Consider the following 15,025-nt stretch of genomic DNA (forward strand, 5'->3'; position numbering starts at 1 on the left):
CGTTCAGGATGTCTCGCGATTTGAATACAGCGCGCTCCTCGCACACGGTCCCTCTTTAGCCACGCGCTGAGCGGAGCGCGGGCGGCCGGCCGGTGATCGGTGTGTTTTGTGTCTATGGGTGTCGACGTGATGTCTCCTCCTCTGAGGAACTTCAAGTGCTTTTCACCAGTGATGTGCCAGTGTAAACTTATATGTAGCAAGCGTACGCTTTCGCTCATGTTCGGCTGTAAGGTAAGCCGGGGGTGCGCACGCGCCCGTTTCTGCTGGTTTTCTTGTGGATAGGATGCTAGAAAGATGATACATACAGTTGGTGACAGATTTCTCCCATATGTACACCCGCAATTATGTAATTCGCAGTTGGTTAAAGGAATTATGATTGAAAAATCTATTGTGGTGTTTTTGCGATTGGTCGCGTGGCATTTACAGTATGACATTACTGTACATAACCGGTTTCTCTGAATGAGGTTTTGCAATTACATACGCACTACTACAGTACAGTATAACAGGCTTGTTGTATGGTAGGATGCCATGTAAAGCCACCTGTCTCTTTGGAGATGCACACATGCTAAAAACATTGGAAGGTCGACCAAGGATCTTCTGTTTCAGTTCGTGAAAGGCAATATAGCTCTCTACAATACACCATAAATGGCCAAGCTATAAGCTGAACAAACCATATAAGGCGATGTTAAGGTGCTAACGCACATTTCGAAACTTATTTTATAGAAGAAGAAAACAATGGAGACACCCCAACACTGCAGATTTTGCATGTCTCCTTTCCCTGACACACACTTTTCAGGTCTTGGAGTCTCTAATAATGACCTGATAATCTGGATAAGGTGTGTTTGATTAAGGAGACATGAAAAATGTGCAGTGCTGGGGTGCCTCCAGGAACAGGATTGGGAACCACTGGATGGGATAAAATGTATAAAAAGCAATGAAAAAAGCAATTATGCACAATACATTTGTGTGTAAATATATTGTAGCCTATTTAATGCATTTTTAGAACAAATGTAAACATTAAAACAGTTATAAAACACAAAATTGGAAAAGGTACATAACAATACTGAAGCACTGTTTTGGCTGATTGAATTTGCAATTCATTAGATTACATATCTGACAAATTTCCCCAACCTGACATTTGTGACCATGGACCAAAAAACCATCATATTGCTCATTTTCTGAAGCAGAATAAATAAGCTTCCCATTAATGGATGGTTTTTAGGATAGGACAATATATGGCCGAGATACAACTATTTGAAACTGAGAAAAAAAACCTAAATATTAAGAAAATTGCCTTTAAAGTTGTCCAAATGAAGTTCTTAGGAATGCATATTATTAATCAAAAAGAAAGTTTTGATATATTTATGTTAGGAAATGTACAAAATATCTTAATTGAATGTGATCTTTATTTAATATCCCAATGATTTTTGGTATCTGACTGTTTTCCACTGTGTTTTTTGAAAAACAGTAGCTATATATGTCATCATGTCACTTGCAGCCTCATATACTGTCTGCGTTTGGCTAGTGTAAGCTTTTTGCTTCACAAGACATTAACTGATGGACTGGAGTGGTGTGGATTACTTGTGGATTATTGCGATGTTTTTATCAGATGTTTGGATTCTCATTCTAATGGCACACATACACTGCAGAGGATCCATTGGTAAACAAGTGATGTATTGCTACTTTTCTCCAAATCTGTTCTAATGAAACAAACTCATCTGCACCTTGGATGGTCTGAGAGAGTATTTTATTTCTTTAGGATCATGAGTATTTTACACATGTGTTGAGAATCAACACATTATAAACAGTGTTACAGTTTCAGCCATTAGCTGCTAACTGGTGAGGTTATAATCTGATTCACAGAAGTTTATTCTTGGTTAATGACTGTGTTGAAGTAGTTATGTCATAGCAAGCAAAATTTGCCAGATCCGTTCCTCTTATGTGTTCTTTATATAAACAGTGTGAATGCAAACTGACTGCTTAGACCATCATTGTAGCAGCAACAGAAGAAGGTGCGTGTGCTTGGATTGGTCAGGATGCTGTGTGACTGCAGTTGCAATTTTGTTCTATGTCAGATCACTGTGATTTGAGCAGGGTCGATACATCCTGTGGGATAGATCAAGACACAGATAGTGGCTAAGATGATGACCTTGGGAAACATGATGGCGTGGAGAGGGTTGTGGCACTCAAATGCACTGATAAAACGAGAGATGTATAATGGATCTGTATATCTGACAATTCATAACTCTCACTTTCCATTCTTTGTGTCTTACTGTATTCACAATATTTACATGTTGTTTCTTTGCATAGTTGATTTTGTAAATCCCGATGACATTTATAGGGATAGTTCACCCAAAAATGAAAATTCTGTCATCGATTCTGTTATCAATGTTCTTACTATCTTTCTAGGTCTTGAATTGTGGTATTGCATTGCTGGCTATGCAGTGTCAGAATGCTCTTGGATTTCATCAAAAATCATGGACATTCATTTATTGACTGTGCACGGTTAGTAAAATGTCTGGACACACTTGACAAATTCTTTTCTCATTACACACCATCTGATATAAAGGCATTAGATTAGGTTTAGAAAAAAATCTACAGTACCTAGCATGAATTTAATTTAAAAACAAAATGAGTTAGTTTTGTACAGAGCCTATTTGATTTTATTTTCAACCCTGAAACTAGGCAAATAATGGTCACTTTGAAGAAGAAGCTAAAGTAATAAATAATACATGTAATATTTTGGACACTTTGTGCTATTTTGTAGTTTTGATGACTTTAGTATCTGAACAGCTCTCGCTGGCATTTAAGATAGAACAGAACAAAATGAATATAAAGGAGAACAAATACTGTAGAATAGAAAACAGCATCAGACTCAACACATCCTCAGAGGATCATCATATAGTGCTCTGATATGTTGTCTCATATATTGATTATATTGATATAGACTATAGGGTTTCTTAAGAAAGTATTCACTCTCATCATTTATTTACAATTCTGTTGTGTGGCAAAGTCTGTTTAAAGCATATTTACTAACAAGACTGAGCAGTAGCACTTTACTTTTTACTTGTCCCACCATAAAATATTATACTGTAAATGCTGGATTTAGCAATGAGTTTTAATACCTTTCAGAAAATATGACAGGGGCCAAAGAATCTCTGCCATAGAACTACAGCAGGACAGGTTTTTTTTTATTTTTTAGCTTTTTAGCTTCTCAAACAGATGTTTAGTTTATACACTCAGTGTTTCTTGGTCCTCAGTATAAATTTGTCAACATAATACATATTTTTTATTATTATTATAGATTATAGTTGAACTACACCTGGAAACAACACAATGGGCCTCATTCACTAATAATGACTTATGGTAAAAAACCTATGGTATTTAACGTAATACAATGTCATAGACCTTTATTTTACATAGACCATATCTTACTTATCTTAACACTGCCTTATCCTATTACATGTTTAATGTTGCCAAAAGGAAACAAATTGTGTTACAATGTATGGTAACAACTTTCTGGTCTTTCACTCTCTCTACGCCATCATTACTCCTCGCTGATAAGGCTTATTCTTAGCGTCAGTGATTTTTCAAGTCCACTAATCTTAAGTATTAAATTGTGATGCAGAATTTGTGCTGCTGACATGAATGATACCTCAAATCATGCTGAGGCGAAATATGCTATTACTGTTCTAAGCGATTAGCCTTCCTTCATAAGGATGCATGCGGCTGGGGATTTTCACAAGGCAATAATCTTGATAAAGTGGGGGGAAATATTTCCACAGACTTGCACTGAAGGAGCCATAACAAGATGCCGGTTTACACAGAAAATGGTACAGTTCTAGTACTTGAACTGATGTTTATTTCCTCTCTCTCATGTTTCACAGCAATTTCATCCCTTGATAGTATAGCTGCTCCTTTTGCCACCACTAAATGCTTGTCAATAATCTGCTTTGTTATTTTTAATTTTCTGTCTTTCTTCTGCACCTGTGTAGTACACTACTGTACGTATGCACTGTGTTAAAATGAGCCCAATCCCTGATCACTACTGTCATTTAGGACAAATGTGCCCTCCACACATACACACACATACACACAGAGAAAGAGCAAGAGAGAGAGAGAGAGAGAAAGCAGAATCAGGTTTTCACAAAGAGTCTCCATGAATAATAAATGAGGTTGGATTAATTTCTCACTGCCTGTCTATCTCTCCGTCTGCCAGTGTTCAGATTCCACACAGCAAGCAACAGTTAGAAAGGCCATTTATACCCCCTGTTAATATAAAAGCTTGTCAAAGAAATTGAACTGACAAAGAAATCAAAATGGTTCACAACTGTTATATAGTGCAACAACCGAGTTACGAGAGGCAAAATCTCATTTGTTTTATTGTCAGAGAAATAGCTTTCAGTGAACCTTTCAAGATACACCTACCATTAGCTTCAGGGTACTTCTCAATGGCATACCCTTCTTTAGAAAAAAAGTCAGTTTTTTAAACTTTACACACAGCATTTTCAGATTCCTGATGGAGAACTGTAATCCAAAAGAATTTCCACATTACTTTTTTTCGCAGCCCAGAGTAGTAATTTAGTTGCTGTGGAATCATGCCAAGCTCAGCAGTGGTCACTTCCATGAAGTATGGCAAATAATGTAATGTCATGATATAATTCTTATATGTACAATGTTAAATATTTCATTTTCAGATCTTTATGTAAGAGTTAGGATACTTGTACACAGACTTTAGTTAGACATCCATGTCATGTGTAACATGAAAGATAAAAAACAAAACAAAACATAAAATTAAGATAAAAAGACATAAACTTCTCCCACTCAAAATTAGTTGATTAAGGATTAGGATTTGACTTGGACTAAAAATACTTTTTATGATGTTTCTGGATGTTAACTATATTATTATTTTTTTATTATTCTAATTGCATAAATTTTTTTTTAAATGTATAAATTGCCCTAATTTCCTCTCTGTCATGAACACTTAATTCATAACTCATAACACTTAAGGCCTTACTGCATTCAGAAACACAAGTGAACAGCCACGGCTGTGATTGAAGATTCAAACTGTGTCTGTGCATGTGTACATGTATGTTTTTATTCTCAAGCCATTTTATGATGTACATTTGAGCCCGAGTCAGATTAAAATGAACCAATACAAAAACAAAAATTGCCTCTGTGAAAAAAGTACTTGGCGCTAAGGTAGCTTTTAATACAGGATATTTAGAAAAACTGTCAACGTGTTGAAAATAAGAGTGAAAACATTATCATTCAATCACTCCATGTCATTAACAATAAACTTCAGCCATGCTTTTCTAATAATTTGATATTCTTGAAAAAAAATATGAACATTTTTGGGAATACAAAACATTCTTTATAGTATTCTTTATTCCAGCAGTTCTTAATTCTGTTAATTCTGACATTGCAAATCGCAAATCTGTGAATGAATGTTCCGAAGTGAAGTAAACTTCAACAGATTTCACCTGCTCAGGGAGTAGGGACGAAAGAACACTCTGTAGGGACTGTGTCCGTGGGAACACAGTTCATGCACTAAGCTCACTTCTAACGAGCTGATTATCTGAATCAGGTGTGTTAACAAAGAGACATGCAAAATGTGCAGAGCAGGAGGTCACGAGGCGGAATTGAGAACCTCTGCTTTATTCTATATAACGTTATAGTTAGGAATACTTTTTAGGAAGAATTTTATTCTTAAAGTGTCATGAAACCCTCCTGTTTCAACTCTGGTCTTTTACACCTTGGATCTGAAAAAGACTCCAGAAGTGGGCATGTATAATTGTGGGAAAGTGGGAGTGTAGGGGGTGGGAAGAGAGGAGAAAACAACCAATAAAACACAGACCTACAACACACTCATTATACAGAAAAATTTATATTAAAATATCTTTAAAACAGAAAGAATAAAGGCAGTTACTTCCTGTTTACTCTTCTTTGAATTTTCGGTCTGTGTCATTGCGTTCATGATCAGACGAGCCACAGCTTCCACTGTATTAATGCATGCCCTTATTTGTGTATCTTTTATCCGAAGAAGACATGATATGTGCATGTGCTGGTTCATGTTTGGAGCACGGGAGCCTATGAGATATGTTTACATAAACTTGAAACACGCTTCGACTATGAACTATGTTCCGTGCAGCGAGTGTTATTAAACTCATTGCAGCGTTCCACGCAGGAATGGCTCTCATGCTCGCTCCATGTTTTTTAAATATTGTTACGGTCATGTTTACAGAGATAAATTGACAGTACGTTTCATTCATGAGATTTGAATTATTCGCTGTAAAATAATCTCATGCACAATAAAGATGTAGACATGTACTCTCCAGCCACAGTAGCCAATCATCACTCCAGATTAACACATATAGGTCACTTTTCCTGACGCATGCTCAACTTTGCTTTTTGAACTGGAAGAATGAAATTGCTTAAAGAGTAACTAAACCCTGAACCAACTTTTTTTAGTTAATGATCTATAAGAATGGGGCTTTATTAGTGCTGTTCATTGATTCGAGTAACTTTTTTGACACTTGAGTATAAAGTGTTTTAATTCTACAATATATGGTGTAAAAACATGTGGGTGCTGCCCTCTTCAGGTTAATCGGTGGCTACTGCAGTTGATTTTTCCTATTGGATGTTGCGGTGGCAAGTGACGTAAGCGGTGGCAGTTGACGTAAGCAGTTTCCAGCTCACCACGCCCCTTGGTACGAGCTACCACGCCCTTGGCAGTATAAAACCATCAAAATCACTGTAGTGAGTCAGGAGCTGGAATTGCGAGTATTGGTAACGACCAGGATAGACTATTATAGCATCTATTTAGCATAGCAATTATATAGTTAATTAGCTCTTCAAGTTAGCGTAGATTTATCTGTATTTAGTACAGTGGTCAGGATGGTATGGAGGTGTGTTGCTAGTTGCGAAAGCACTGCTGGACTGCATAGTTTACCAGCAGACTTTAAAATTAAGCGCCAGTGGTTGCATGCACTTGGCCTGGAAGACCGCAAGTTCCCGCCTAGAGCTCGAGTGTGCAAACTGCGTTTTACACGGGATTGCTTCTCCAACGCAATGGAGGTGGAAATGGGCTTCTCCACACAGCTTGCGCTGAAAAGCGACGCGGTGCGGGAGTTAAGACCGCAGTTTGAGCCAGCGGCTCGAATTGATATGAACAGACACCTCGACACCCTCCACTTCAGGTGAAAGTGGGGGAGAAAAGTCCTCTACTTCAAATGATCGCTCTGTTGCAAAGCTACTTCCGTCATTACAGTCACTCTCCATTTTAGCGTCTCTGACAGCAGCTGTCAATCAATCCATCACTGCGGGTCTCAGGATCACGCCCCACTCGCTCAGCCCCGCCCTAGTTTCGTCCCCTCTATCTTCGCTGTAATCTGCCCACTTTTCAGCATTTTTCAAATATTGTCAGTGGGTGGAGTCAGGCTCTGAGCAGGGGTTTAGTTACACTTAAAAAAAATGAAATAAAAAAATACCCTTTTACCTTAATAATAGATATAATGAGTGCTAAAGTTGTTTTCACTGGTGTGCAACCTGTACGTATATGTTAACATCTCAAAAAATGTGTTTTAAGGTTTCACTTTAAGAATGTTTTGTGAATCCGGCTCATGATTTCCCTTAAGACTATGATAACACTCAACCCAATGATGAGATTGTGTAATGAAATCCATACTGTCTATAAAGCTGGACATATAATCTTTAAATCACTGAATGAGGAGGTTATATCTGGGTTATATTTGGTGGTATGTGATTCCTGAACTTCTGATCTGTTGTTCTTTATTTAAGATTACAGGAGATGTGTAATGTAAGCCAGGTCTCAGGGGGTCTGATGGTGGCGGTGTCAACCGGTCCGCTCTTTCTGTTCCTATGGGAATTACTGTGGATAGCTCAGTAAAACCACCCCTTCACTGCTGTATTTGACATTTAAGGTCCTTCTATGAGTCTTTTGAATCTCTTGGCTTATATTAGACTGTTAAATCGTATATTGGCATGAAGTAGCCTGGGTTTGTAAGAAATGAGCGATTGGAGATGAGTCACAGCATTGTGATTTCATCAAGACCACGAGGAAAGATGAGTGTTTAAGTCTCAGATAGACTTTGACCATAAGCATGAACTCTGGTCCACTTTGCAGGTTGTTCTAGCCAAGAACTGCTTACTCAGACAGGAAAAGATAGTTTGACTGACATGTAAAATGTCACTTTAGATTGCTTAATTTTTATGTGAAGTCCAGTGTTTGGAATAACGGCGTTTAAAAGAACGGCGTTAGGTAACGACGTTATTTTTTCAGTAACGGGGTAATCTAACTAATTACTTTTCCCGTCGTTACAACGCCGTTAACGTTACTGAACGTTAAATGCGGTGCGTTACTATGCATTGATTTAATATGCAATCCGAGCGCACCCCTGGCTCACACAGCGAGTGAGCAGGTGGGTTAATAACGAGATAAGCGATTATGATTGGCTAAGGCAGAGTCATGTGTTTCATGGTAGCCAATCAGAGCCAGTGTTTTTACACACACGCGCCAGCGGCGCCAAACACACACAGGCAAGTCACACACACGCAACAGCTACACAGAGATTCGCAGCAGCAGCAGAAACGAGTCAGGAGCAATCCGATGAAAAGTTGGCATTTTCAAGGTGGAGATATAAGCACTACTTCAAATTCATTGTAGTCCAAGGCAAGAACGTGCATGTAATGTGTACATGTAATGTGTGACACACGCATCTACAAAGCTAGTGGCCAAAAACACTTTTCTTACAATGAGTGCAGGATACAACTCTTGCTGTCTGTTGACGTGCAATAAATCTCGAAAGTTATGTACGAACACCTGTCTGTTCTACTTATTTCAACTGACTTGTGAAAACTGCTAAAAAAATAAAAAAAAATAATTCTTTGACATTTAGCAACTTTTTTTTTTTTTTTTTTTTTACAGTAACGCAAATAGTTACTTTCCCTGGTAACTACTTCTACTTCTATTATAGAGTAATTCAGTTACTAACTCAGTTACTTTTTTGAAACAAGTAGTGAGTAACTATAACTAATTACTTTTTTAAAGTAACGTTCCCAACAGTGGTGAAGTCTACCTGAAATGATTGACACAACAGTATGCAGTGTAGAAAAACAAATTGAAGTAGTTTTTAGCACGGCTTGAAACTGAAAAAAAAAATTCAATCAGTTCACTCCGAGCAGAATCGATATTTTAACGTTTCTGTTTCTGCGTTTCTGATATTATTACCGTTCCGAAACTGGTCCAGGTGGAAGAAATACCGGTTAATAACGTTATTTTTTAAAAACAATATTATTTGCCTATAATTGTATTATCCCTATAACTTTCCGAAATAATGAAGGCTAAAATGCCTGTAGTCTAAAGCAAAATGTTTACAAACATTATAAAAACAGTATAGTTTAGTAAATAAAACAGTATAGTAAATTAGTTTTTCTCCAAAACAAATCCTCTAAAGTTTAGGCTATAAAAACGTCAATCAAAAAACAAATTAAGGTGAAGCCTACCTCTCTCTTTCGGCACGAATCCAAATGTTTCCATGTTCCCGATGTATCTGGATGCTATAATATGATTAATTATATACTGATTGTACAGTACTTTCATCGACATAAAATATCATCCTTCACATCAGCTTTTTCAGGACAGTGAAGTGCTGAACGCAACATTTTGTACAACGGAGCAGTGTAACTTTTTATTTGTTTCTTTAACTCTATTTTATTTTGATTATGACAGGCTTCAATATAGCAAAATGATGTGTGTGTGCGTAAGGCATCGGCGCGATGGTCATCGCTGGTTGGTTTTAGAGAAGCAAGACATTATTCAAAGCTGTCAAGCTTTTGCTGAATAATTAAAACTGTAAAGCTTTTGGCAAAATACAGAAAACTACTCTCTGCTGTTTTGTTTTCCTTTCTGAAAACTTTGGAACGTGTCACAATGAACTGTAATTTAGCACATTTTTTCTTTCGTTTCATTAATCTGTCAATATGATTTAAGTGAAATATATTTAGTGTATATGCCTATATTCCTTTTTATGTAATCCTGTAGTTTTTCTGTTTTCTCCATTTACAGAAGCTCTGCAGGTGCATGTAATCTGTTGAATTCATCTCACACTATCCTCAGATAAACTCTAATAGCCATTGCCATTGTGACTTGCCTATGATGAGTTCACAGCTGAGTGGACATTTCACTTGTTGGCTTCAGCGTCACATTTGCATATGCTGTACTATTGGAATTCGTGATTGGTTGACAGCAAATTTCAAATATTAAATGGAACGATAAAATAATGTTATTAACCGGTTAATGGCCATTTCAAATTTTCGATTCTGTTCAGAACTATAAAATTTGATTTAGTTTCTGTTCTGGTTCTGTTCCTGGTCCTGTCAAAATTTTGTTTCGTTTTCGTTCCTTGAACCGGTTCAGAGCCCTGGGCCCGGTTCCCCGATAACGTTCACTCTTAGCGCGCTAAGAAGACATCGAAAGATATATCTTACCAAAGTTGTTGATGTTTCTAAGTGTGTTCCCCGAAGTGTCCCTTAGGAAGCTTCTTAACATGCTGCCTCTTACGTCCAACGTTACAAGAGCGCTGTCCAAAGTGAGGGTGCTGAATTTATTGGCATCGATTGCTCAGGAATCGATTTTCCACTTCACGCAAAGGTGCATTACAGCGTTAAGAAAGACAACACGTTCTATGCAAATGAAACATTCCTCAAATTATTACAGTAACATTTATTTTAACATAGTTTAAGTTATCAGTAGAATATAAATCATAAATTAAATTATAAAATCGTCAGTAATATGTTCACATGATATGTTGTGAAGGTTAGACGAACCGGGTATCCCTCGCTAATCATCCACCCTCCTTGTCCCGTTGTGCCGCTTTTTGACATGGGTTTAACGACTTATGAAAATTATATAATACACTTTTATATTAATGGTAAGGTACTTTACAATCAGAATTGATTGCCAAGCAGCTGCAGTTACTTCTGTTTAATGCGGTATTGATTGCAATTGGTTTATGTTTTCAATAAAAAGCAACCTATCTACAATGAACAGAGAGAGAGAGAGAGAGAGAGAGAGAGAGAGAGAGAGAGAGAGAGAGTTAGAGACAGAATATGGTGGGGAAGCAACGTAAACAAGGGCACCAAGCTTCTCGTCAGAGGAACTTGAAGTTTTGTTGGACCTTGCCACCAAGTCGAAGATCACACTCCTATGGTCCACTATAACCTGCATGTTTATGGCCGCGTATCCCTTTCGCGATATTTCCTCCCGATCAATCACTGATGGATTGGCGATAGGGATGAGTGTGCATCCACCAGGATGTAATCCCCGGCATGGCGCAGAAGGGCGTTGGTGACTGTGTGGACACACCTCCACACCGAGGTCTTGATTAGGCCGTAGCCCTCTCCCACGACCTCGATGAATCTCTCTGTAGCAAAATAAATAAATAAATAAATAAATAATAATAATAATAAAAAAAAAAGTAGCGCTGGGCTTCAGGGCTTAAAGCAGAATTCCGCCGCGTTAGCCTGGCCAGCGCAGGTCTGGGAAGGTCCAGCTGCTCCACAATGATTTGTCTTGGGAGGGGATTTTTTTTAATATAGCTACGTCAGGCAAAATGTCAAAAGGGCTTAAGTTTTGCCGAATAAAAAAACTGACATGGACTAAACGGCTCCGCGTCCGGCTCCATCTTTGATTCAATACAAGGACACGTTGGATCGCTGCTATAGTTGGTCGCTTACTGGACACCACCATGATTACCCATTTATAGATCTTAGCCATTTAGAGCCAAATTGTTTGCCAGATTTTAATTATCAAAAAATGATTGCCAATTCGCTTCAATTACATTACGAAAAAGCCTAGGCTAATTACCACCTTATTCGTTCTGTAACCACATAAAGTAAACTTCATAAATAGGCTTGTATCCATTGCGAACATAATTTATTATGAGTCTTAAAAAATAACAGAAAATCCTTGTTGAGCCACAAAATTGTCAACATACCATAGTTTGACTTGTACTTCGCTGCGCTGATTTCTAAAGACTGCTGTACAGTAGCGTCATGAGCTCAAACAACGCTAAGAGAGAGCTACGAATGGTCCAGACCAACCTTACGAAAGTGTGACTTACAGAAGATATACTTAGCGTACGAACGTGTCGGGAATCGTGCCACAAGGTTAAGAGAGAGGTTAAGGAATAGGTTAAGAACTACTTGGCGATAAGAACGTTTTGGGGAACCTGGCCCTGGTTTTTAGTGTTGTGCTATATGCTCAACTGTCATATCGTCCTAACGTCAGCCTGCGAAATTGCTGAATTTATTAAATTATTTATTTACTTTTAGGGATATGCCGTTATCAAATTTTCCTGTTGCAATTAATTGCTCATGCTTTTATCACGGTAAACGGTATTATCACTGTATTGAAATTTAGTTTTAAAAAGTGCTCAAAATATAGTATAATATAATAGGTTAAATAACTTTTTTCTAATAACAAAAATAAATGAACATTTAAATAAAATAAAACAATAAAGAAAAATCTATAAAGTTAAAAGTTTTGCACAGATTAAAGTGCAAAAGAACTATAAACATCCATAGGTATCACTTTACAATCTCATTAGTTAACCATTAACATTCACAATAGCTACATTTGCTACAGAAGTTATTAATCTTTGTTAAAAAAATACAAGTCATAGTTAATGTAAGCTCATTAAATAATACAGTTGCAACTTTACATTTTAACAACGTGTTATTAAATATTGGAATACCTAAGATTAATGAATGTTCAGAAGAATTTGTCATTGGCATTTTATGTTAACTAATGAATTAACTAATGTTAAAAATGAAGCCCTGATGTAAAGTGTGAATTAACAATAAAAAATCTAAACATTTTCAAACTATATCTATGGCACATTGTAGTCCAGATTAAAATAACCTATTAAGTCATAATACTTAAGTATTTGGCACTGTGATGAGCATCATAACAAATACACAAATCTGAATGACTATTTAAAATTATTTAAATATGTTTCAGAAAGTAGTCCAGCTGGTTTATTTAAGGGGTTCCCAGGGTAAGGACAATTTCTGCAGTGTAGTGCCATCTGCTGTCAGAGAATGAATGTGCTTTCATTCAGCTCGTCCCTCAGGTGTTCCTCCATGTGCTTCTTATACGTGCTTGTTTACATCAGAGCGCACAGAGTCTTTCAAGCAGCATACAGCGGTGTTGTGCAATTTGAACAGTTGATTGGAATAGTATTCTTAAAATGCATTCCAAATTCAGAATAATTTGTAATATAATTATTTGCGGTATTTAGAAGTGCCCACGATACCAATATTGTGCATAATCATTACCGTGATAAATCGCATTACCGAATACCGGCACAAGTCTATTTACTTTGTTTCATTGCTGGAAAGTGAACCAACTCAAGCATAAGTAGCCCAACATTTTTAATATGACTGAATTTTTATAACATGATAATAATTTAATAGAAACATTGTAAGTTACTAATTATAATGCTTACATTTCCGCATTTCCGCATAACCGCAGCTACAGAAAACTCTGGTGTTTAAACTATTACTCATCTGAACGCCTCTGATTGGTTATTGCATTCAATGGAAGTGTGAGTGATTGGTTGAAAAGCAAAACACTATAAAAATGTGGAAAAAGAAATATGAAAGAAACAAATTAGCCCAAATACTAATTATATAGTTTTACTAGCATCAAATGCATCAGCAACAGGCGATATCGCTGACTATCGGCAATATACAATGCTGTCTTCTATTGGCACAACCCTATGTTAGTAATTTACTTTTTATTTATTTTCTTTTTAGTGAAATATGAAAATATGATGCATATCTGTAATCTTTCAAATTTGCCTTTATTTATAGTACAGTTTATTTTAAGGAGTCCTTTATACAATTAAGTAATGAGTCAAATAAATGAACAACATCTACTTACCATAGGGTTAGGTTTAGGATTTGGTTTAGTTGCATATAATTAGACATAATTTACTGTTGTTATTATTATGGTAAGTACAAGTAAAAAGGACATAAAAAGTAGCCTACCCACTCTTTCACATACAAAAATTTGAAAATAAAGATAAATCAGACCCTCTGGAGTCTGCCAGAATGAAAGTGCTTGTTATTTTGTGTGCATTCTGCATCAGGCGATCTGTGAACAGACTGTGGGTGGGCCATGGCTCTGCTGCTCACAGTAACTGTGTTTCTTCTCTCTGAGAGCATAATGATGTTCGGAGTCCTCTGCCACCCCTCTCTCGCTCTCTGTGATGCATGCTGGGAATAGATTTGTGCCAGACAGTTGTGTGGAGAGTGTTTGGCACACTCTTGATGCTGTAACATATGCTTTTGTTTCCACTCTCCGTTTTTTTGTTATTTATTACCCATAAGAGTTTGTTATGTGCACACAGAGCCTGCAGGGAAACATTGCCTCTCCCACTGCCACTGCCTGCTGTCCTTTTTTTCTCAGAATATTTTAAAACATTAGCTAATCTTGTAGTTAAAAGTGGCTAAAGTAAAAATTTCACATGTGTCCCATCCATTGTTAGTGAACCCACAATTAAAGAGTTTGTAAAGATTGCAAGCACAGTGCCCTCCACTAATATTGGCATTCTTTGTAAATATGAGCAAAGGCAGCTGTAATAATAAATCTGTTGTTTATCCTTTTGATCTTTCATTTAAAAAATGCATAAAATTATTTTTCCAAGATAACAGTTTTCTCCTATAATGCCTTAAGAGTTAGGAGAACACTTGATAAGAAATCAGAGACCATTTCTTCATCCAGAATCTCTCCAGATTCTTCAGATTCACAGCTACATGTTGCTGCTTTTTCTCTTCATTTCACCCCACTCATGTTCTACAGGGTTCAGGTCAGAGGACTGGGACAGCCATGGCAGAAGCTTCATTTTGTGCTCAGTGACTCATTTTTGTGGGATGTTGATGTTTGTTTTGGATTATTGTCCTGATAGAAGATCCAACCACAGCCTATTATAAGATTTCT

At 37.0% G+C, this 15,025-nt stretch overlaps 1 protein-coding gene across 3 annotated transcripts in view; it reads left to right on the forward strand.

The window, feature by feature from the left end:
- Positions 1–15,025, forward strand: part of LOC132140758 (disks large homolog 4) — a 188,556-nt gene that overhangs the window by 52,927 nt on the left and 120,604 nt on the right. The window contains exon 1 of one of the 3 annotated variants that reach the window (XM_059549711.1): positions 60–231. The exons of the other annotated variants lie outside the window; for them this stretch is intronic. Within the exon in view, the coding sequence (XP_059405694.1) occupies positions 115–231 (117 nt within the window). The 5' untranslated portion in view covers positions 60–114. Of the gene's footprint in view, positions 1–59; positions 232–15,025 lie in introns of those variants that run through there. 3 annotated transcript variants of the gene reach the window in all.

Source organism: Carassius carassius, chromosome 5, assembly GCF_963082965.1.
Source record: "Carassius carassius chromosome 5, fCarCar2.1, whole genome shotgun sequence".
In the NCBI taxonomy this organism is placed as follows: domain Eukaryota; kingdom Metazoa; phylum Chordata; class Actinopteri; order Cypriniformes; family Cyprinidae; genus Carassius; species Carassius carassius.